General features: G+C 40.0%; 1 protein-coding gene across 1 annotated transcript in view; it reads right to left on the reverse strand.

Annotated features, from left to right (window-relative positions):
• Positions 1-22,500, reverse strand: part of polr3e (polymerase (RNA) III (DNA directed) polypeptide E) — a 25,431-nt gene that overhangs the window by 2,258 nt on the left and 673 nt on the right. The window contains exons 2-19 of the mRNA XM_062055146.1: positions 18,407-18,483; positions 18,282-18,332; positions 18,116-18,193; positions 17,923-18,038; positions 17,766-17,848; positions 16,034-16,141; positions 15,901-15,950; positions 15,700-15,819; positions 15,548-15,633; positions 15,431-15,475; positions 15,249-15,340; positions 11,908-12,028; positions 11,765-11,846; positions 11,631-11,690; positions 10,549-10,706; positions 10,412-10,473; positions 7,900-8,348; positions 177-254 (exon numbers count right to left, since the gene is read on the reverse strand). Of these exons, the coding sequence (XP_061911130.1) occupies positions 177-254; positions 7,900-8,348; positions 10,412-10,473; positions 10,549-10,706; positions 11,631-11,690; positions 11,765-11,846; positions 11,908-12,028; positions 15,249-15,340; positions 15,431-15,475; positions 15,548-15,633; positions 15,700-15,819; positions 15,901-15,950; positions 16,034-16,141; positions 17,766-17,848; positions 17,923-18,038; positions 18,116-18,193; positions 18,282-18,332; positions 18,407-18,445 (1,878 nt within the window). The 5' untranslated portion in view covers positions 18,446-18,483. The remainder of the gene's footprint in view (positions 1-176; positions 255-7,899; positions 8,349-10,411; positions 10,474-10,548; positions 10,707-11,630; positions 11,691-11,764; positions 11,847-11,907; positions 12,029-15,248; positions 15,341-15,430; positions 15,476-15,547; positions 15,634-15,699; positions 15,820-15,900; positions 15,951-16,033; positions 16,142-17,765; positions 17,849-17,922; positions 18,039-18,115; positions 18,194-18,281; positions 18,333-18,406; positions 18,484-22,500) is intronic.

The raw sequence follows: 22,500 nt of genomic DNA on the forward strand, positions 1-22,500 counted from the left end.
TTATGTTCTGCATTTAAACACGTTCTGTATCACGTTCTGCATCTGCACACGTTGTGCATTGTCATCAGCCATCACTAACTCAGTGGGTTAGCAAATAAGTGCGTTGTAGCCACACAGCGGCTTCTTTTCAAGACTACGCTAACTACAACATGTGTTGTGTTGTGTTGTGGCGTTACCTTGTCAAAGTCGTCTCCAGTCTCCCACACGCCAAACACTTTCTGCTCGTCGGCAGAGGCTGTGGTCAGAGCGGGGAACTACACGGGCAGAGAAATGTCCACGGTCAGAAAGCAGGAAGTGCACTTCACAACAACACCGGTCATACAAACACCTGCATAGACTGCAGACGTGTGCAGTCCATTTTCCAATGACACGCGATTCCTATTTGTAACGATTCTTAATCAAAAATCAATGTTTTTATTATTCTTTTTAATGTAGATCAGTGTTTATCAACCTTTTTTGAGGCAAGGCACATTTATTTCATAAAAAAAATACGGAGGCACACCACCAGCAGAAAACGTTAAAAAATTAAACTCCACCAAGTCGTCATGCCTTATTTTGAGTTTGTTTGTGTTTTCCTGTGTGTAGTGCCTGCCTTAGTTCTTGTCTTGTGCTATTATTTTGGTGGCCCTTCCTGTTTTGTTGGTGTTTTCCTGTAGCAGTTTCATGTGCCCCTTTGAGCGCTATTCCCCGCACCTGCTTTGTGTTAGCAAGCAAGACCATTTACGTTGTTGCTATCCTTCTTTGTGTGGACATTGTTGCTTGTCGTGTCATGTAGGGATGTACTTTGTGGACGCCGTAAGTTTTTGCTGTCGTCCAGCATTTTGTTTCTGTTTACTTTGTAGCCAGTTCAGTTTTACTTTTGTTTTGCATAGCCATTGCCTTTTCCTTTCCCTTTTGTTCATTTTTGGTTTAGGCATTACATACTTGCTGCCACCTACTGACATGGAGTATTACGTGGTTACCCTGCCGAGTTCTACACAGCACAGACGCTAAGCAACGGCACATTATTTGCAGATTCTAATTATTGATTTGCAAAAAATATTTTTGGGAGCAATTAAGTGAAGTTGCATAATTTCCCACGGCACGGCACAGTGGTTGAAAAACACTGATGCAGATGATCATACTACATTACAAAAGAGAAGTGTTGGATACTTCTCTTGTTACCTTATTTGTATTTGATTTTATTAAATGTGTGGGTAGAATTTCAATAAACAAAACCAGTTTTCTTTGAAGTAATATAGAAATGTATCATTGTCACAGCTGTTTATCTATTGTATGGAGGAATGTAGTAAATCATAGAAATGCCACCTAATGTTATTAAAAAGTATTGATTTTGAATCAAGAATCGATTCTGAATCGAGTCGGTACCCCCAAGAATGGAATCGAATGGTGCCCAAAGATTCACAGCCTTGATGTACATCACCAACACATGATTGGACTCTAAATAAAGTTCTTTAGTTCTTTGTTTTTCTACCGACTGGACTGGCAGGTCATCTTAAAGGTAATCAGATTAGCCTGGAAGCTGATCGGCAGTCGACTAATAAAATGTGGCGTGCGGCCAAGGCCCCTCCCCTTTCTTCCTCACCCAGTGCTGGAAACCTGGACCTCAAACGGTCACCCTGCCGCTTCCAGTCCTCTACTCAAAGACACAGACCAGTAAATCCGCATGGATAAGCCGTGGTCCAGTCAAAACAAATAGTGCGTGGTGTTCTACAAGTAGCCAAGCTTAAAGGCCTACTGAAAGCCACTACTACCGACCACGCAGTCTGATAGTTTATATATCAATGATGAAATCTTAACATTGCAACACATGCCAATACTGCCGGGTTAACTTATAAAGTGCAATTTTAAATTTCCCGGGGAACTTCCGGTTGAAAACGTCTATGTATGATGACGTATGCGCGTGACGTCAATGGTTGAAACGGAAGTATTCGGACACATTGTATCACAATACAAACAGCTCTGTTTTCATCGCAAAATTCCACAGTATTAAGGACATCTGTGTTGGTGAATCTTTTGCAATTTGTTTAATGAACAATGGTGACTGCAAAGAAGAAAGTTGTAGGTGGGATCGGTGTATTAGCGGCTGGCTGCAGCAACACAACCAGGAGGACTTTGACTTGGATAGCAGACGCGCTATCCGACGTTAGCCGCCGACCGCATCGATGATCGGGTGAAGTCCTTCGTCGCGCCGTCGATCGCTGGAACGCAGGTGAGCACGGGTGTTGATGAGCAGATGAGGGCTGGCGTAGGTGGAGCGCTAATGTTTTTATCATAGCTCTGTGAGGTCCCGTAGCTAAGTTAGCTTCAATGGCGTCGTTAGCAACAGCATTGCTAGGCTTCGACAGGCGGCACAGCATTAACCGTGTAGTTACAGGTCCAGTGTTTGGTTCGGTGTCTCCTGATAGTAGTATTGTTGATCTTCTGTCTATCCTTCCAGTCACGGGTTTATTTCTTTTGTTTCTATCTGCATTTAAGCACAATGCTATCACGTTAGCTCCGTAGCTAAAGTGCTTCACCGATGTATTGTCGTGGGGATAAAAGTCACTGTGAATGTCCATTTCGCGTTCTCGACTCTTATTTTCAAGAGGTGGTTTAAAATACAAATCCGTGATCCACAATAGAAAAAGGAGAAAGTGTGGAATCCAATGAGCCCTTTTACCTAAGTTACGGTCAGAGCGAAAAAAGATACGTCCTGCACTGCACTCTAGTCCTTCACTCTCACGTTCCTCATCCACGAATCTTTCATCCTCGCTCAAATTAATGGGGTAATCGTCGCTTTCTCGGTCCGAATCGCTCTCGCTGCTGGTGTAAACAATGGGGAAATGTGAGGAGCCTTTCAACCTGCGACGTCACGCTACTTCCGGTACAGGCAAGGCTTTTTTTTATCAGCGACCAAAAGTTGCGAACTTTATCGTCGATGTTCTCTACTAAATCCTTTCAGCAAAAATATGGCAATATCGTGAAATGATCAAGTATGACACATAGAATGCAGTGTTTCCCACACATTCATTTATTTGTGGCGGCCCGCCACGAAAGAATTAAGGCCGCCACAAATTTTTTTAATTTTTTTTATTATTTTTTTTGGTCCTGTCCAGCTTCTCAGGCAAATCATATAGTTGATGTAGATGCCCATATCGGCTGTTCAGATTTACTTTACAAAAGTGAAGTGTAGGATCAAGATTTTTGGAGCTCTTTGTTCAGTTGATCAGATGTTTGATGAAGCTTTATGTCTATCTACCACCACTACTGTTTTCTGTTTATTTGTTACTGACTGTGGCAGGACACCTCTGCCTCTGTTTCACTTTATGTTGCTGGTAAATAATATGGTTGTAGTAGTAGGCTAAAGTTAAATTATTTAGTATGCACTAATTAAAAGGGCACAGCTTTAAGAGACATTTTAGCTTTTATATTTTTATAAGATATATTTTTTGTAAGAACCACAATGAATAAATATATTTCAGTGAATAACTTATTGTTCAAATCTGTATAGAAATATTTACATAAAGTGTTGTAATTATATTGTAAAATGGATGGATGGATGGATGGATGGATGGATGGATGGATGGACGTTTAAAACAAAACTGTTATTATTAATTAGTAAGCATACATTTGTTGAGCCTTTTTAGAAAAAATCATATCATTGCAGTAAATTATGCAAATTACTCGATGATGTCATGGTGACCACGCCCATAGCCACGCCCCCACCGCCACAGGTATCTTGGCAGTTTATGGGAAACACTGGAATGGGTCTGCTATCCCCATTTAAATAAAAACTTTTAATTTCAGTAGGCCTTTAATGACATGTTTAGGCTGAAAATGTAACTTTTTTTTCAAACCAAAGATGTCATATATATATGTATACATACATATACAGGTACACACGTATATACACACACGCACGCACGCACACCTGATGCTTTGGCTTTCGTACGCCCCACCTTTTGCCTAAGTTTTACCGGTTTTGCACCCGTGTCATTCCACAGAGTTGAGCGCCCAAACACAGAATAAAAACTGAGTCACCAACACGTAGAATTGAGTACGACTGCAAAATGATCCACCACTGTGCCGAAGAGAGTTGCGAGTGCCAGCCCTTATAAACACCATTGAATGGAATAAAGAACATGCAGCAAAGCATGTGGCTCAATGTTGTCTTCACCAACAAGGTCTTCAATACAAGTGAAAGTGATGTTAAATGTTTATCTATACATTTAATATTTTGCATGTAAAACTATGATTACTGATTCGCTATAAAACAAGTTTTGTGTTCATATTTTTGACTTTTAAAATTGACATGATTTGTTCCGGGAAAAATTGCTTTGGTTTTTGTATAATTCAGTTTTTGTTGGACCTTTAGGAAAGGGTTGGCAAGACAGAAGGAAACATGAGGTAGTATTGTAACTTTTTTAACAACAAAAGCAAAACTTAGAGCAAATCCTAACTTAACGCTGACAAATAAAAACTGCAGTTGCTTCAGATCAGGGATGTCCAAACTTTTTCCACTTTGATATTTTTCATTTTCAAAACCATGAGGGCTTCCCTCAATTTTGGTGAATGATAAAGGTCCCAAGAATCCAAAAGGGTCTCAGGCATTCAAGTGTTAAAAATAGGTAATATATATATACACAGTATATATTTTTCCTTTCAACACTTAAATATCTATGGATCAACTTCAGATCCATCCGTTGCCATAAAAACATTGATTTAGTTTTATACATTATTATTTTTTAAAAAGCCTCTTTTTATGGCAAAAACACAAACTATGCCATATTTTCCCCAAAAGGAATATGTGATGTGAACTTATTGAAGCCCTAAATTAACAGTAGAGTGAAAAAACAAATTGACTTCATATATTTATTTGTGTTTTATTGTATCAATTAAACCATATCCAATTGTATTTACAATCCACAACATACAGTCGTGGTCAAAAGTTTTACATACACTTGTAAAGAACATAATGTCACGGCTGTCATAAGTTTCCAATAATTTCAACAACTCTTATTTTTTTGTGATAGAGTGATTGGAGCACATACTTGAACATTCATGAAGTTTGGTTCTTTTATGAATTTATTATGGATCTACTGAAAATGTGAGCAAATCTGCTGGGTCAAAAGTATACCAATGTTAATATTTGCTTACATGTCCCTTGGCAAGTTTCACTGCAATAAGGCGCTTTTGGTAGCCATCCACAAGCTTCTGCTTGAATTTTTGACCACTCCTCTTGACAAAATTGGTGCAGTTCAGCTAAATGTGTTGGTTTTCTGACATGGACTTGTTTCTTCAGCATTGTCCAGCATGTTCTCAAGTCGGGACTTTAGGAAGGCCATTATAAAACCTTAATTCTAGCCTGATTTAGCCATTCCTTTACCACGTTTGACGTGTGTTTGGAGTCATTTTGGAGTCGTCCTGTTGGAACACCCACCTGCGCCCCAGACCCAACCTCCGGGCGGATGATTTTAGGTTGTCCTAAAGAATTTGGAGGTAATCTTCCGTTTTCATTGTCCCATTTACTCTACGTAGAGCACAAGTTCCATTGGCAGCAAAACAGGCCCAGAGCATAATACTACCACCACCATGCTTGACGGTAGGAATTGTGTTCCTGGGATTAAAGGCCTAATCTTTTCTCCTCCAAACATATTGCTGGGTATTGTGGCCAAACAGCTAAATTTTAGTTTCATCTGACCACAGAACTTTCCTCCAGAAGGTCTTATCTTTGTCCATGTGATCAGCAACAAACTTTAGACGAGCCTCAAGGTGTCGCTTCTGGAGCAGGGGCTTCCTTCTTGCATGGTAGCCTCTCAGTCCATGGCGATGCAAAACACGCTTGACTGTGGACACTGACACCTGTGTTCCAGCAGCTTCCAATTCATTGCAGACCTGCTTTTTGGTGGTTCTCGGTTGACTCTTGATCATCCTGACCAATTTTCTTTCAGCAGCAAATGATAGCTTGCGTTTTCTTGCGTTGTTGTTGATGGGGAAGGCATCTGTGGTTACTCCTGCTACATCACGAATCACGTGACTTGCTTCCTCACTCTCAAAACGGCTCCGGAATCTCCCTGAGATTGATACTGTTTTTTGATCATATTCATTTACTCGCAAACTTTAGAAGTCTTTTACTGTCATAAATCAGATATATATGATAATAGCGTCAATATAGAGGCAACTTGTTTCTTCACTCCACTGGTACTTTAAGTAGGTAAATAAGTCATAACAACATTGATTTTGATTCATTATTATTTTTTGAACAATGAAAATCAGACTAAAGATCTCAAGGATCCAAAAGGCCCCCACTCAAAAGTGTTAAGAATGAGTCATATCAATATATATTATTTTTCTTTCAACGCTTAAATCTGTAGATCCAGCCATAAGTTTTCATTACCGTATTTTCCGGACCATAGGGTGCACTGGATTATAAAGCGCATTAAGGGAGTCATATTATTATTATTATGTAAATAAATGTAAAATACTTCCTTGTGGTCTACATAACATGTAATGGTGGTTCTTTGGTCAAAATGTTGCATAGATGATGTTTTACAGATCACATTCAAGACGCTTTCTGACCGTCGCTTCAGGATGCGCCTGTTTTGTGGGCGGTCTTATTTACGTGGCTCACCTTCGGCAGCGTCTTCTCCCCGTCATCTTTGTTGTAGCGGTGTAGCGTGCAAAGACGGGAGTGGAAGAAGTGTCAAAAGATGGAGCTAACTGTTTTAATGACATTCAGACTTTACTTCAATCAACAACGGAGCAGCATCTCATCCGGAAACAACAACACCGGAAATGTGTGAAAAACTAATAACTAAAGTTCCTTGGGTGAATAATGTAAACTCACTACACCGGTATGTTTTAGCGCTTTCGTGGCGAGTTTACTGACAGATATAAGTAAAAATGTTACGCTACCTTATATTAGAAATAGCAATAGTGGAGAATGAATGTCACATAAGAAGACAGAGAAAAAGAAGACGCTTATCGACCAGACTACAAAGGCGGATGCACGCAATTTTTCAGGATTTATACAGATCCCAAATACAGATCAGCAGGTACCAGAAGATAAGAAAAGTTGCTTTTGCATAATATTGCGAAACAAAACGCCATCTTACCTTACCATAATACTCCTCCTATGTTGAAGCACATCAAACGGTGCAGCCTACACTTATCTCTTATGTTTGACTGCCTTCTACTGGTCACACTTATCATTACACTATGTATCAAATAATATTGCTTCGAGGTGGGTAAGCTCAACCGAACTTATTCCCTCCATTAGGTGCACCGGGTTATAAGACGCACTGTCGAGTTTTGAGAAGAAAAAAAAAGATTTTTAGTGAAGTGAAGTGTGAGGTGAAGTGAATTATATTTATATAGCGCTTTTCTCTAGTGACTCAAAGCGCTTTACATAGTGAAACCCAATATCTAAGTTACATTTAAACCAGTGTGGGTGGCACTGGGAGCAGGTGGGTAAAGTGTCTTGCCCAAGGACACAACGGCAGTGACTAGGATGGCGGAAACCGGAATCGAACCTGGAACCCTCAAGTTGCTGGCACGGCCACTGTACCAACCGAGCTATGCCGCCCCAAAAGTGCGCCTTATAGTCCAGAAAATACGGGGGGGGGGTAGCTGTTTTTTAGTTAATATTTTTTGTGTTATTAGTGTCAATATTGCAACATTTTCTTGTTATATTTCACCTATTTAGTCTTTTAATCAATTTCAAAAAATGTTTTGTGTAATAGTATTTCTAAAATGGGCCGCGGTCCATTAAAAAATTAGCTGTGGCCTGCACTTCGGACACACCTGCTTGAAATAAAAAACATTTTGGGGGAATTCAAATGATTTCAAAAAAGACAGGAGGATAAACTCAGGCCGCATACTAGCAAAAAGCAGACAAGAACGTTCTGGACTACTCACAGGCACCATGATCTGTTTGCAGCGGCTGAGCAGCGCGGCGTCCTGCAGCAGGTGGTCCGACACGGGTCCGAAGGGAATCTGTCCTGACGGCATGGACGCCAAGTGGAGGCTGAAGAGCCTTTTTAGCTCGTTGAGCGTCAGTACGTGGTTGCTCCTGAAAGTCTTCGTCACAAAGTCCAGCAGCTCCTGAGAGGGCACGTTGGAGGGGCTGCCCCCGTTGACGGAGGGGTAGCCGTTGAGGGAACCGTTGGGTAATCCCAAGGAGGAGGTCGGCGTCGGAGGACAAGAAGTGTCCATGCGCTCGTCCTCGTGGTCGCTGAGGGGCTCCTGCTTGATTTGGACGCTTCCTCCTCGCTTGGCGTCAAGCTCCTTTTGGAGAGACACCCGCTTCTCCTGAGCGCGCTCCTGGGCCAGCTTCAGACGTTGCTCTCCATCGACATGGCCCACCTCTGAAACAGGGCGAGATAATCCTTTCAACGAAAACCTTTAATCCATTTATTGATACCAATTTTAGTAAATGGGGAATTTGACTACGTTCCCAAGTAATTGTGTATGTCGCAGCCCGCCACAAATACATTTGGACCGCCACAAGAATTATCCACGTTTATGCAGACACTCATTTTGAAATTGTCACATCCGCTTCCAGTTTTGCCTATGTTACAATTGCAGTAGTAGTAAGGGTAGCGGTAGTAGTAAGAGTAGCGGTAAGAGGAGAAGTAAAAGGAGAAGTAGTAGTCAGAGGAGTAGGAGGATTAAGGTCAGGAGTAAAAAAGAGTAACAGCAGTAGTATGAGGAAGAGGAATAGTAGTAGTAGTAACAGGATGTGTAGTAATAGTTGGTGGTCATAGTTGTAATACTAGTAGTAATAGTAAGAAGAATAGCAGTAATAGAAGGAAGAGGGTTAGTAGTAATGGTAGTAGTATTAGTAATGTAATAGCAATAGTGGTAGTAATGGTAAGCAGAGTAGCAGTACAGTATTAAGAGTATGAAAAAAAGGATGAGCTAGTAGTAGTGAAGCTTAGAGGTGACAGAGCTTTCGCCGCTGCTGCTCCCAAGCTCTGGAACGACCTACCTCTGAGTGTTAGACAAGCGTCCTCTCTTCCTGTTTTTAAATCTCTCTTAAAAACATACTTTTATTCCATGGCTTTTAACACTGAGTGATATCCATCCTGCAATGGCGCCCCATAATACACCCGCTGTGAACCTGTTTTTAGGTTTTATTTATTTATTTTTTATCGCGTTCTGTTTGTGTTGTGTTTGCTCGGTTCTCGTATTATCTTTTAACCTGCCCATTGTACAGCACTTTGGCTACCCCTGTGGTAAATTTTAAATGTGCTTTATAAATAAAGTTGATTTGATTTGATTTAGTAGTTGTGGTGGTAGTAGTAGTAGTAGTAAGATTAGTAGCATTATTGGGATGAGTAGGAGGAGTGGTAATACTAGTTGTGGTAGTAGTAGTAGTATAAGATTAGTAGCAGTATTAGGATGAGAAGGAGGAGGAGTGGTAATAGTAGTAGTTGTGGTAGTAGTGGTAATAGTACTAGTAAGATGGGTAGCAGTATTAGGATGAGTAGGCAGAGGAGTAGTAATAGTAGAAGTAGGCCGAGGAGTTGGAAGAAAACTAGTAGGAGAGGAAAGAGTACTACTAGTAGTTATGTGATCGTAATAGTAACAGTAGTAGTAAGAAGAGTACGCGTACTATTAGCAGTAGTAATTGTAATAGTATAATTATGGAGTGTAGGACAACTAATAGTAGTAGTAATTGTAATGTTACAATAATAATAGAAGTAGTAAGAAGAGTAAAAGTAGGAGGAGGAGTAGTAGTAAGAAGAGTAGCAGAAGTAAGTATGAACAATATTCGTAAAAGTATACAGTAAGAGTAAAGTGAAGTGAATTATATTTATATAGCACTTTTCTCTAGTGACTTAAAGCGCTTTTACATTTTGAAACCCAATATCTAAGTTACATTTAAACCAGTGTGGGTGGCACTGGGAGCAACTAGGTGAAGTGTCTTGCCCAACCAAGGACACAACGGTAGTGACTAGAATGGGAGAAGCGGGGATCGAACCTGGAACCCTCAAGTTGCTGGCACGGCCACTCTACCAACCAAGCTATACCGCCCCAAAAAAGTAGTAGTAGTTGTAGTAGGAGTACTAACAGTAAAAGGAAGAGTACTAGTAGTAATAAAAGTAAGTGTACTTGTAGTAGTAGTAGTAAAAGTAAGAGTACTAGTAGTAAGAATAAAAGTAAGAGTACTAGTAGTAGGAGTATTAACCTAGTAGTAGTAAGAGTAAAAATAGTAGTAGTAAAAAGAGTAAAAGTAAGAGTACTATTTGTAGTGGTAGTAAGAGTAAAAGTAAGAGAACTAGTAGTAGTACTAGTAAGAGTACTAGTAGTAGGAGGAGTATTAAGAGTAACCTTAGTAGTAAGAGTAAAAGTAGTACTACTAGTAGTAAGATGATAAGAGTGAAAGTAGCAACAGTAGTATTATTAGTAGAAGTAGTGTAAGTACCAGAATGTTGGGAGTTCTTGGGCAGGAAGTCGTCCTTTGAAAAGTTGAAGACCTTTTCTAACCTTGGAGCCAAAAAACAGCCAATAAAGTTAATCTTGTTGCCATGGCGACAACTTCCCAGCATCAGTACGACATACTTGCTCTGTATGCCGAGCCACAACATCTGTTGGCGGTGGGCCACGTCGGCGTGCTTCTTCATGAAGTCCACGTCGGCGGGCAGCAGGAACTCCCAGCCGCGGTTAACACGCGGCACCGCCACGTGTTCCAGGAAGTCCTTCACGTCCTCGGGAGGAAGCTGGAAGAGACGGCAGGAATTGCTGGGGTTAACTTTCATTTGAATGATTGATTATGGAAGTAAGATGCCGTGAGCGAGTGAACAGTGTAATGCAGGGGTGTCCAAAGTGTGGCCCGGGGGCAGTTGCGGACCGCAGCTAATTTTTTATACGGCTCGCATCACATTCTAAAAATACTATTAAAAATTTAAAAAATGGGTGGGGCTCTTTTGGATCCCCAAGTATTTTAATGAGATTTTTTTTTTAACTGTCATTGCTAAAAAAACGAATTAAAATCGATGCAGTTACGAATTATTGACCAATTTAAGGCTCCAATTACTTCAAATCAAATATTCCACTCTGAAATTTTTGGGGGGGAAAATATTGCAATATTAACTAAAAGGGCATAAAACATAAAAAATAAAGTAAAACAGTATATCAACAGACCTGTAGTTGATTTTGAGATATACAATTTTAATTACAAATTAATTAATTAATGTGACTTAATTTTTAAAATGTTTATGACTGACACCCTTCTGGGTCCCCAGGACCGAACTTAAGAGAAGCCCTAAAAGTATAAAAAAGTTTTTTGTTTTTTTTTAAAGGGGGGCGTATACATGTACATACATTTATATATACGTATACATACATAATGTTATACCCGATACATCTAAAGTGGATCTATAGATATTCAAACATTGAAAGTGAAAAAAATATTCACATATGACTTGTTTAAAAAAAAATTATGACTGAGACCCTTTTGGGTCCTTGGGACCTTTATCATTCACCAAAATTGAAGGGAGCCATAATGGTTACAATAAATACTGTATTTGTTTTTAAAATGAAAAGTATCAAAATGGCCCCCACATGCTTTGATTTTCCATTGTGCGGCCCACAATAGAAAAAGTTTGAACACCCCGGGTGTAATGTTTGGGCTCTGATGTTACTTTGATGATGGCCGCCACCTCCTTCCTCATCAAGGAACGCTCCCGTGTGAAGCGCCACATCTAAAGAAGGGGGGGAAAAAAAGGTCAAACACATGAAGTATGTCCGTCAAATCATTACAACTTCATCTGCTCACCACAAAGTCGCGGCCTCGACACAGAACCTCAGCCGGGACGCCGCTGTGAGGACTGAATGTGTTTTTGGGGTACAGAACGTCACTGAGGGAAAGCAAACAAGCATTAAACTCATCACCATCCTTGTGACGATGTTAGCTCTTACCTTTTGACTACCCAGTTGCCCTGAACCAGCAGCGCCACCTGCTGGATGCAGCGCAGCACCGAGGTGGAGTCTGTGCCCGACGCCAGCAGACCCATCAGGTTGGCAAAAGGAATCACTTTGACTGCAGGCCGAGAAGATGACACCATTGTATGACATAGCTCTCGTGCTGGAGCTCATTAGATCATACATGCCAAATTACTAAAGTGCAACAACCAGAAGGTAGCCTGACGTTACAGTATGTTATGTGGCTCCCTAGTGGCACACATGGGAACTGCAGGCCACCAATTACAGCTGTTAGGCAAGTTACTTTTGAATGATGTGCTCACAGTAATATGTGTACTTAGGGCATTTATACGAGAACTAAATGTGAGAAAAATCCATCTCCGAAACCCGCCGGTCCTATTGGGCACTGATTCACGTAAAATCCAACGGTACCATGTAACGGTACCTGGGCTGCCCGCTCGGCGATCACTCCAGAAGCACTGGGAGTGGACTCAGCCAAACTACCTTCAGGTAATGTTGCAACTTTCTATGCCGACAAAGCAATTGACTATCTACTGTGTAATTTCACTTGATCAAACATTTTCTAACAATATACACCACAACATAATAAATGTATACACTATCATTTGTGCTGATATTGTATCAATACTCAACTCTAGTATCAGTGTAGGAAGTGAAAAAGTTGTATTTTGAATTAAATTAACCTTATTTTTCATGAATAGATCAAACTGGTGGCTTATTATTGCTACTACCCAAATTTCCGATTATCATTAGCATTATCATTTTGATTTGAGCATCAAAAGCCACTTAGTAGTAAAACAGAAACAGAGCCAAGGCAGCATCGATTGAAATTCCTTCCTCGTCTTTGAGCTCCCGGGTAGCCTCCCTTTTTCTTATTTTTGTCCCCTCTGGCAAAACTTTTCGTTTCTTTGGTTGTTTTGCAGCTTCTATCATGATAGCAGTAATTGCACGTAGGCGTTTGCCTCGACTTCCGTCTTATCAATGAATGGGGAGTGACGTATGCCATAAAGCAAGTCAGCACATTTGTAGTTGCCACTCTCCTGAAAGTTGCTTAGTGCCAGTGAGAGCGTTACGGAACCCTTTAGGCCAGGGGTGCTCACACTTTTTCTACAGGCGAGCTACTTTTCAATTGATCAAGTCGTGGGGATCTACCTCATTCATATATATAATTTATATTTACTTATTTTTTAAATATATGTTTTTGTTAACAAGTTAAAGGTGTTTAATGATAATGCAAGCATGTTTAACACATATAGTTAATATTGTTAATAAATTAAAGGTGTTTAAATAATACAAGAATGTTTAATACATATAGTTAATATTGTCAACAAGTTAAAGGTGTTTGATGATAATAAAAGCATGTTCAACACATATAATTAATATTGTTAACAAGTTAAAGGTGTTTAAAGATAATACAAGCATGTTTAACACATACAGTTAATATTGTTAACAAGTTAAAGGTGTTTAAAGATAATGCAAGCATGTTTAACACATATAGATTCCATTCCTTTCTTTCATGAAGACAAGAATATAAGTTGGTGTATTACCTGATTCTGATGAATTGCATTGATAGGAATCAGACAGTGGTGCTGATAACGTCCGCATTTTCAAATGGAGGAGAAAAAAAGTTCTCCTTTCTGTCCAATACCACATGAAAGTGGTTGGTTTTTGGCATCTTATTTGTCCAGCTTCCGTACTCCTTTGTATACACTTTACAAGAAATACATTGGCGGCGAACTCCGTAGATTGCTAGCTTGTGCACGCCAGCTTTCTGGGACTCTTATGTTGTTAGCGCAGGCAGGATGAAGCAGCGCTTTTATTGTGCAACTGTGCAGTCGCTCTTTGAAGTTTTGACAACAGGTACGGCGCCAGAGTTTGTTGAAACAAAAAGAGTTTCTCGCCTTCCTGTCTGTAATTTTTTCTTAATAATGAGCTGGCAGCAGCCAGCGTCATCTCAGAAGATCCTCGGGTGCCGTGAATGTCAATCAAGTGACGAAAGTGACGTGATAGTGAAGATTTATGATCGCTCACTTTTAGGACTATTTTTTTAATGCCTGGCTGGGGATCGACTGACACACCCTCCGCGATCAACCGGTAGATCGTGATCGACGTAATGAGCACCCCTGCTTTAGGCCATGACAGAGGTGTCACTCAACTAGCTGTAAGTCAATGTATCTTACCAAAAGTTATGAAAATATTTTATGAAGGCTGAAAAGTTACTTTAAAAAGTGAATGGAATATTAGCACGTCGCTCACATAGCTGTGCTAATGTTGCTAACATTTGTGTCCTCCTGTCTCACTTCTTAATGTTGTGTCCTTGTATGAGATACAGTATATGGCATATACAGTACAGGCCAAAAGTTTGGACACACCTTCTCATTTCAATGCGTTTTCTTTATTTTCAAGACTATTTACATTGTAGATTGTCACTGAAAGCATCAAAACTATGACACCTTTGAAGTGAAAACCATTTCAGGTGACTACCACTTGAAGCTCATCGAGAGAATGCCCAAGACTGTGCAAAAGCAGTAATCAGAGCAAAGGGTGGCTATTTTGAAGAAACCTAAATATAAAACATCCATCCATCAATTTTCTACCGCTTGTCCCGTTCGGGGTCTCGAGGGGTGCTGGAGCCTATCTCAGCTGCATTCGGGCGGAAGGTGGGGTACATCCTGGACAAGTCGCCACCTCATCACAGGGCCAACACAGATAGACAACATTCACACTCACATTCACACACTAGGGCCAATTTAGTGTTGCTAATCAACCTATCCCCAGGTGCATGTCTTTGGAGGTGGGAGAAAGCCGGAGTACCCGGGGGGAACCCACGCAGTCACGGGGAGAACATGCAAACTCCACACAGAAAGATCCCGAGCCCGGGATTGAACTCAGGACTACTCAGGACCTTCGTATTGTGAGGCACATTAACTAACCCCTGTTCCACCGTGCTGCCCAAATAAAACATGTTTTCAGTTTTTTCACCTTTTTTTGTTAAGTACATAACTCCACATGTGTTCATTCATAGTTTTGATGCCTTCAGTGACAATCTACAATATATGTATGTCATCTATGAAGTTGATGCAGAATGACAGGGTATATGTAGCACTTCTCTGAGACATTCTTGTCTGACAAACACGAATCATTAAAGCTACAGACAAACACAATCCTGTTTTCCTCGTCGGGCTTACAAAAAGCTCTTTTGAGGTCTTCCAGCCTTCAAGGCTAAACTTTGGACAACGCACTTCCAAAACACTTTGTGGCACCTCTAAAACCTATGACTGTTGAAAAGACTTTTTAAAAAACGTGTATTATCCTACCGTTCTTCATCAGCGTCTTGATTTGCTCTCCCAGCGGCAGAGTGCGCAGTTGGGCCATGGAGAGAACATTGCTGGGGCCTACAGGCTTTACACTGGCGTACAGAAAGATGAACATCAAGACTCTCTTAAATGAAAACAACATGGGGGGACGAGAATTGTGAGGAATAAAAAGTAACACTTACACTTTTTCCTCTGTTAGAGGAGGCATGAGCATTGACAGATACTCCCTGCAGGGGGAGCACATACAAGTCAGTACAGTCCCAGGCCACCACAATAGACCCGATGTAAAATGGACTCACTTAGGAGTTTTAACCAGTTCTGAGTTTTCGGAAGAATCCATACGTTGGCAGAACAAATACTGCTTTTCGTGTTCCGAGCGTCCATCCTAGCGGAAACGTCATGGTTGTTACAAGCGTAAGTATTATTACTACTTCAGTAAATGTGTCTATACCTTCATGCCGTGGTACTGCAGGTGAATCCAGGGCTCCTCCGCATGCTTCTTCTGGATGAACTCGTACGATTGGATCCTCTTCTGCCGCGCCTGCTCCGACTCGGGACGAGCAAACCTCACCTGGAGGCGGGCAAATAGAGACGAAGTGAGACAAGACGTCGCGTAATGACGTGTTTTTGTGCGCAGGAGCGAGCATTTCACCGAAATGGTCTTGGCTTCTTCTTCGGCTTCGTCCTGGGAGGAGTCTCCACCTGAGGATGACACAGAGCTCAGATGGATCACAAGCAAAATAGTGGAAAAGAAGGAGGGGGAAAAAATCCCCGAAAGGGGTCACCTTCATTGGCCGCCTCGCGCTCTCTGGTTTTGTTGTCGGCCTTGTCCAGGTAGGCAAAACTGGGCCTCATCTGCAGGATTCCGGTCAGGGGTGTCACGTGAAGCTCACCTGTGTCCCACATCAGCACACAGATCGCAATTAGAACAGCAAAACAGTTAGGGCAGAATAGTTACTACATTGATTACAAAATCAGATCCTAAGTTTTTAATAATAATAATAATAATAATAATATATTTTATTTGTAAAAAGCACTTTACATTGAGTAAACAACCTCAAAATGCTAGTGTATTAAAAAATAAATTTAAAAAAATAAAAAGATAATACAAATTTAAAAAAATAAAAACTACAACAGCCAAATAGCTAGAACTAGTATGCATATATCTAAAAAGAAGGCTTTTTTTTTTAAAAGAAGGGTTTATACGCCTTTTTTAAAAGCATCCACAGTCTGTGGTGCCCTCAGGTGGTCAGGGAGAACATTCCACAGACTGGGAGCGGCGGAGCAGAAAGCCCGGTCTCCCATTGTTCGTAATTTTGTCCTCGGAGGTTGGAGGAGGTTAGCCTGTCCGAAGCGGAGGTGTGTTTTTCTTGGGCTTTTAAGTTTATTATGCTAAAACATGACCCGTTTTTAACCTGTGGTAAGTTGGCTTCTTCTATCATTACAAATATTAAAATGCCATTCGTTTCTGCTATGTTTGTGCCGTAAAAAATTCCCATTTGTGCCGTTACGATTTGTCAGTTATTCTAAAATAAACAATTTTGACTAGTGGTGTCTTCTATTTATGTCCAGCTATTATAGTTTCTGTGTTATTAAAATTGTATTATTCATAACACAAGTTTTCATAAAACACTTGCAAAGACACTGAAGAGGTGATATTGTTTGCACTTTAGGCGCCATCTTTTGGACGAGGTTGTTCACTGCAGGAGTTTCTGGGTGAATGCCAAATACCCAGAACCCCTTGCAGCACTAACTCTTCCGGGACGCTACAATATACACCCCCCCAGTGTTTCCCATAAACTGCCAAGATACCTGTGGCGGTGGGGGCGTGGCTATGGGCGTGGTCACCATGACATCGAGTAATTTGCATAATATACTACAATGATTTGATTTTCTCTAAAAAGGCTCAAAAAATGTATATACTTACTAATTAATAATAACAGTTTTGTTTTAAACGTCCATCCATCCATTTTACAATATAATTACAACACTTTATGTACATATTTATATACAGATTTGAACAATAAGTTATTCACTGAAATATATTTATTAATTGTGGTTCTTACTAAAAATATATCTTATAAAAATATAAAAGCTAAAATGTCTCTCAAAGCTCTGCCCCTTTAATTAGTGCATACTAAATAATTTAACTTTAGCCTACTACTACAACCATATTATTTACCAGCAACATAAAGTGAAACAGAGGCAGAGGTGTCCTGCCACAGTCAGTAACAAATAAACAGAAAACAGTAGTGGTGGTAGATAGACACAAAGCTTCATCAAACATCTGATCCACTGAACAAAGAGCTCCAAAAATCTTGATCCTACACTTCTCTTTTGTAAAGTAAATCTGAACAGCCGATATGGGCATCTACATCAACTATATGATTTGCCTGGGAAGCTTGACAGGACACTCAATAAATGAATGTGTGGGAAACACGGATCTACTCCCAGTCCTCATTTTGACAAGAGTTAACCCAAAATTTGAGTGCAATAGCTAGGTGAAAAAGTCCAGACCTTTCCGGAACACAGCGGCGGCGTATCTGGATGTGTTGGTGGTGGCCTGGATGGACGAGAACGACTGCTTGTCCATCATTTTCCTGCACGAAAGACCAGCAACCATCAGTACCGAGCAACTTGATGCTACTTTTTGTGTTAAAAAGAGTGGACGTACGTCGAATACGTGTTGTTTTCTTCGTAGGTGGTACCGTCCACGTTGAGCGCTATCTGCTCGCCCTTACTGCGACAGTAGTTTGGGCTGTTGCTGTCCATGGCCATCTGCAACTCCACCTGGAGACCAAAAAAAAAACAATCATTCAATTAGACTTATTTTGAATCAACTTTAAATATATCAACTGTCTTCTCACCCTTTGTTGTTTGGGTTTGATCTTAGCAGATAGATGTTCCACGTTGTCGTAAGTCATAGTGGACGGTCGCACGGGGTACTGCGCCATGAGAACACAACACACACAATCTGATAGTGACACAAAAGGCTTATTTGCATTGACTACAAGGGCGGGACAACACACCCACCTGGAATAGGTACAGCTTTTCAGCCAGGCTTTTGGCCAGATACACGTCAATCTAAGTGGGGGTTGGAGAAGAAAGATCATCAAGAGTCTATAGTTGTAATGATAAACACATCTGTTCACACATACCTCCTCTATAATGGGGTCATCGTCATCCCCGCTGGCCATATTTTGGCGGTAAAGGAAAAGTAGCAGCAGAATTCCACCTTTAATCAACAAAACAAGTGACCGTGAGTTATTTACGCCACAATTACACAGTTACGCCACAGTTATTGTACTGTACTTACACATTGTAAGTACAGTACAGGCCAAAAGTTTGGACACTCCTCCTCATTAAATGCGTTTTCTTTATTTTCATGACTACTTGTGATTTAGGGCTATATAAATAAACATTGATTGATTGATTTACATTGTAGATTGTCACGGAAGGCATCAAAACTATGAATGAACACATGTTGAGTTATGTACTTAACAAAAAAAAGGTGAAATAACTGAAAACATGTTACATCGCTCACATAGCTGTGCTAGTTTTGCTAACATTTGTGTCCTCCTGTCTCACTTCTTAATGTTTTGTCCTCGTATGAGATATATGGCATATACAGTACAGGTCAAAAGTTTGGACACACCTTCTCAATTCAATGCGTTTTTATTTTCAAGACTATTTGCCTTGTAGATTGTCACTGAAGGCATCAAAACTATGACACCTGTGAAGGGAAAACCATTTCAGGTGCCTACCTCTTGAAGCTCATGGAGAGAATGCAAAGAGTGTGCGAAAAAGTAATCAGCACAAAGCGTGGCTATTTTGAAGAAACTAGAATATAAAACATGTTTTCAATTATTTCACCTTTTTTTGTTAAGTACATAACTCCACGTGTGTTCATTCGTAGTTTTGATGCCTTCAGTGACAATCTACAATGTAAATAGTCATGAAAATAAGAAAACACATTGAATGAGAAGGTGGCCTATATTTTTTGATAATTTTATTTCTTGACTTCATGTAAAATATTAGGAAAACTGAATCTTCAAAAATCCCTTAGTTTATATACAGTTCATTTTTGAATTTGTAACAAAAGATGTCAACACTGCTATTTTTTTTATCATTTTATTTCTTGACTTCATGTAAAATATTAGGAAAACTGAATCTTTAAGAATCCCTTAGTTTTAATACAGTTCATTTTTGAATTTGTAACGAAAGATGTCAACACTGATATTTTTTTTAATTTTATTGAATCTTCAAGAATACCTTAGTTTTTATACAGTTCATTTCTGAGATAGGCTCCAGCACCCCCCAAAAAGGGACAAACGGTAGAAAAATGGATGGATTTTTGAATTTGTAAAGAAAGACGTCAACACTGCTATTTTTTGATAATTTTATTTCTTGACTTCATGTAAAATATTAGGAAAACTGAATCTTCAAGAATCTCTTAGTTTTAATAAAGTACATTTTTGAATTTGTAACGAAAGATGTCAACACCGCTATTTTTTGATGATTTTATTTCTTGACTTCATGTAAAATATTAGGAATACTGAATCTTTAAGAATCCCTTAGTTTATACAGTTCATTTTTTAACTGTATAAATGTCAACACTGCTATTTTTGTGTGGCCGCTTTCTTGCTATGCAATATGTTTTTAACATTCTATTATGTTATTAAATTTGAAATGTTTTAATTATTGTTTATTGTCTTAAGACTATCTTATGTAGGTTGTTTTAAAAGCACTGAGCTGGATTGCTGTTCAATTTCGTTGTTTACATACAATGACAATAAAGGTATTCTGATTCGACCCCGAACGGGACAAGCGGTAGGAAATGGATGGATGGATGATTCTGAACACTGCTATTTTTTGATAATTTTATTTCTTGACTTCATGTAAAATACTATCAAAATCAATTACATTTTCAAATGTTCATGCTTTTAAATAAAATGTGCAAGTGTGCGCTCAACTCTCTCTCGTTTGAGTCACACATTAAGTGTTACTAAAACGGCCTTCTATCATCTCCGTAATATCGCTAAAATTCGTTCCATTTTGTCCACTAGCGACGCTGGGATCATTATTCATGCGTTCGTTACGTCTCGTTTACTGTAATGTATTATTTTCAGGTCTTCCTATGTCTAGCATTAAAAGATTACAGTTGGTACAAAATGCGGCTGCTAGACTTTTGACAAGAACAAGAAAGTTTGATCATATTACGCCTATACTGTATATACCTTTATATACCTATGTATATATACCTATACTGGCTCACTTGCACTGGCTTCCTGTGCACTTAAGATGTGACTTTAAGGTTTTACTACTTACGTATAAAATACTACACGGTTTAGCTCCATCCTATCTTGCTGATTGTATTGTACCATATGTCCCGACAAGAAATCTGCGTTCAAAGAACTCCGGCTTATTAGTGATTCCCAGAGCCCAAAAAAAGTCTGCGGGCTATAGAGCGTTTTCTATTCGGGCTCCAGTACTATGGAATGCCCTCCCGGTAAAAGTTAGAGATGCTACCTCAGTAGAAGCATTTAAGTCCCATCTTAAAACTCATTTGTATACTCTAGCCTTTAAATAGACCCCCCTTTTAGACCAGTTGATCTGCCGTTTCTTTTCTTTCTCCTCTGCCCCCCTCTCCCTTGTGGAGGGGGAGACAGACAGGTCCGGTGGCCATGGATGAAGTGCTGGCTGTCCAGAGTCGGGACCCGGGGTGGACCGCTTGCCTTTGCATCGGTTGGGAACATCTCTGCGCTGCTGACCTGTCTCCACTCGGGATGGTTTCCTGCTGGCCCCACTATGGACTGGACTCTCACTATTATGTTAGATCCACTATGGACTGGACTTTCACTATTATGTTAGATCCACTATGGACTGGACTCTCACTCTTATGTTAGATCCACTATGGACTGGACTCTCACTATTATGTTAGATCCACTATGGACTGGACTCTCACACTATTACGTTAGATCCACTATGGACTGGACTCTCACTATTATGTTAGATCCACTATGGACTGGACTCTCACTATTATGCTAGATCCACTATGGACTGTACTTTCACAATAATATGTTAGATCCACTATGGACTGGACTTTCACAATATTATGTTAGATCCACTATGGACTGGACTCTCACTATTATGTTAGATCCACTATGGACTGTACTTTCACAATATTATGTTAGATCCACTATGGACTGGACTCTCACTATTATGTTAGATCCACTATGGACTGTACTTTTACAATATTATGTTAGATGCACTATTGACTGGACTCTCACTATTATGTTAGATCCACTATGGACTGTACTTTCACAATAATATGTTAGATCCACTATGGACTGGACTTTCACAACATTATGTTAGATCCACTATGGACTGGACTCTCACTATTATGTTAGATCCACTATGGACTGTACTTTCACAATATTATGTTAGATCCACTATGGACTGGACTCTCACTATTATGTTAGATCCACTATGGACTGGACTCTCACTTTTATGTTAGATCCACTATGGACTGGACTTTCACTATTATGTTAGATCCACTATGGACTGGACTCTCACTATTATGTTAGATCCACTATGGACTAGACTCTCACTATTATGTTAGATCCACTATGGACTGGACTCTCACTATTATGTTAGATCAACTATGGACTGGACTCTCACTATTATGTTAGATCCACTATGGACTGGACTCTCACTATTATGTTACATCCACTACGGACTGGACTCTCACTATTATGTTACATCCACTACGGACTGGACTCTCACTATTATGTTACATCCACTACGGACTGGACTCTCACTATTATGTTAGATCTACTATGGACTGGACTTTCACTAATATGTTAGCTCCACTATGGACTGGACTCTCACTATTATGTTAGATCTACTATGGACTGGACTTTCACAATATTATGTCAGACCCACTCGACATCCATTGCTTTCGGTCTCCCCTAGAGGGGCGTGGGGGGTTACCCACATATGTGGTCCTCTCCAAGGTTTCTCATAGTCATTCACATCGACGTCCCACTGGGGTGAGTTTTTTCTTGCCCTTATGTGGGCTCTGAACCGAGGATGTTGTTGTGGCTTGTGCAGCCCTTTGAGACACTTGTGATTTAGGGCTATATAAATAATAAACATTGATTGATGTTTTTGTGTTCATTCAAATACAATTTATAGGAAGAATTTTGAAGTTCACTCCCCTTTTTTTATGCCATTATTATGAACTTAGCTA

The sequence above is a fragment of the Entelurus aequoreus genome, linkage group LG08 (genome assembly GCF_033978785.1).
Source record: "Entelurus aequoreus isolate RoL-2023_Sb linkage group LG08, RoL_Eaeq_v1.1, whole genome shotgun sequence".
NCBI lineage: Eukaryota > Metazoa > Chordata > Actinopteri > Syngnathiformes > Syngnathidae > Entelurus > Entelurus aequoreus.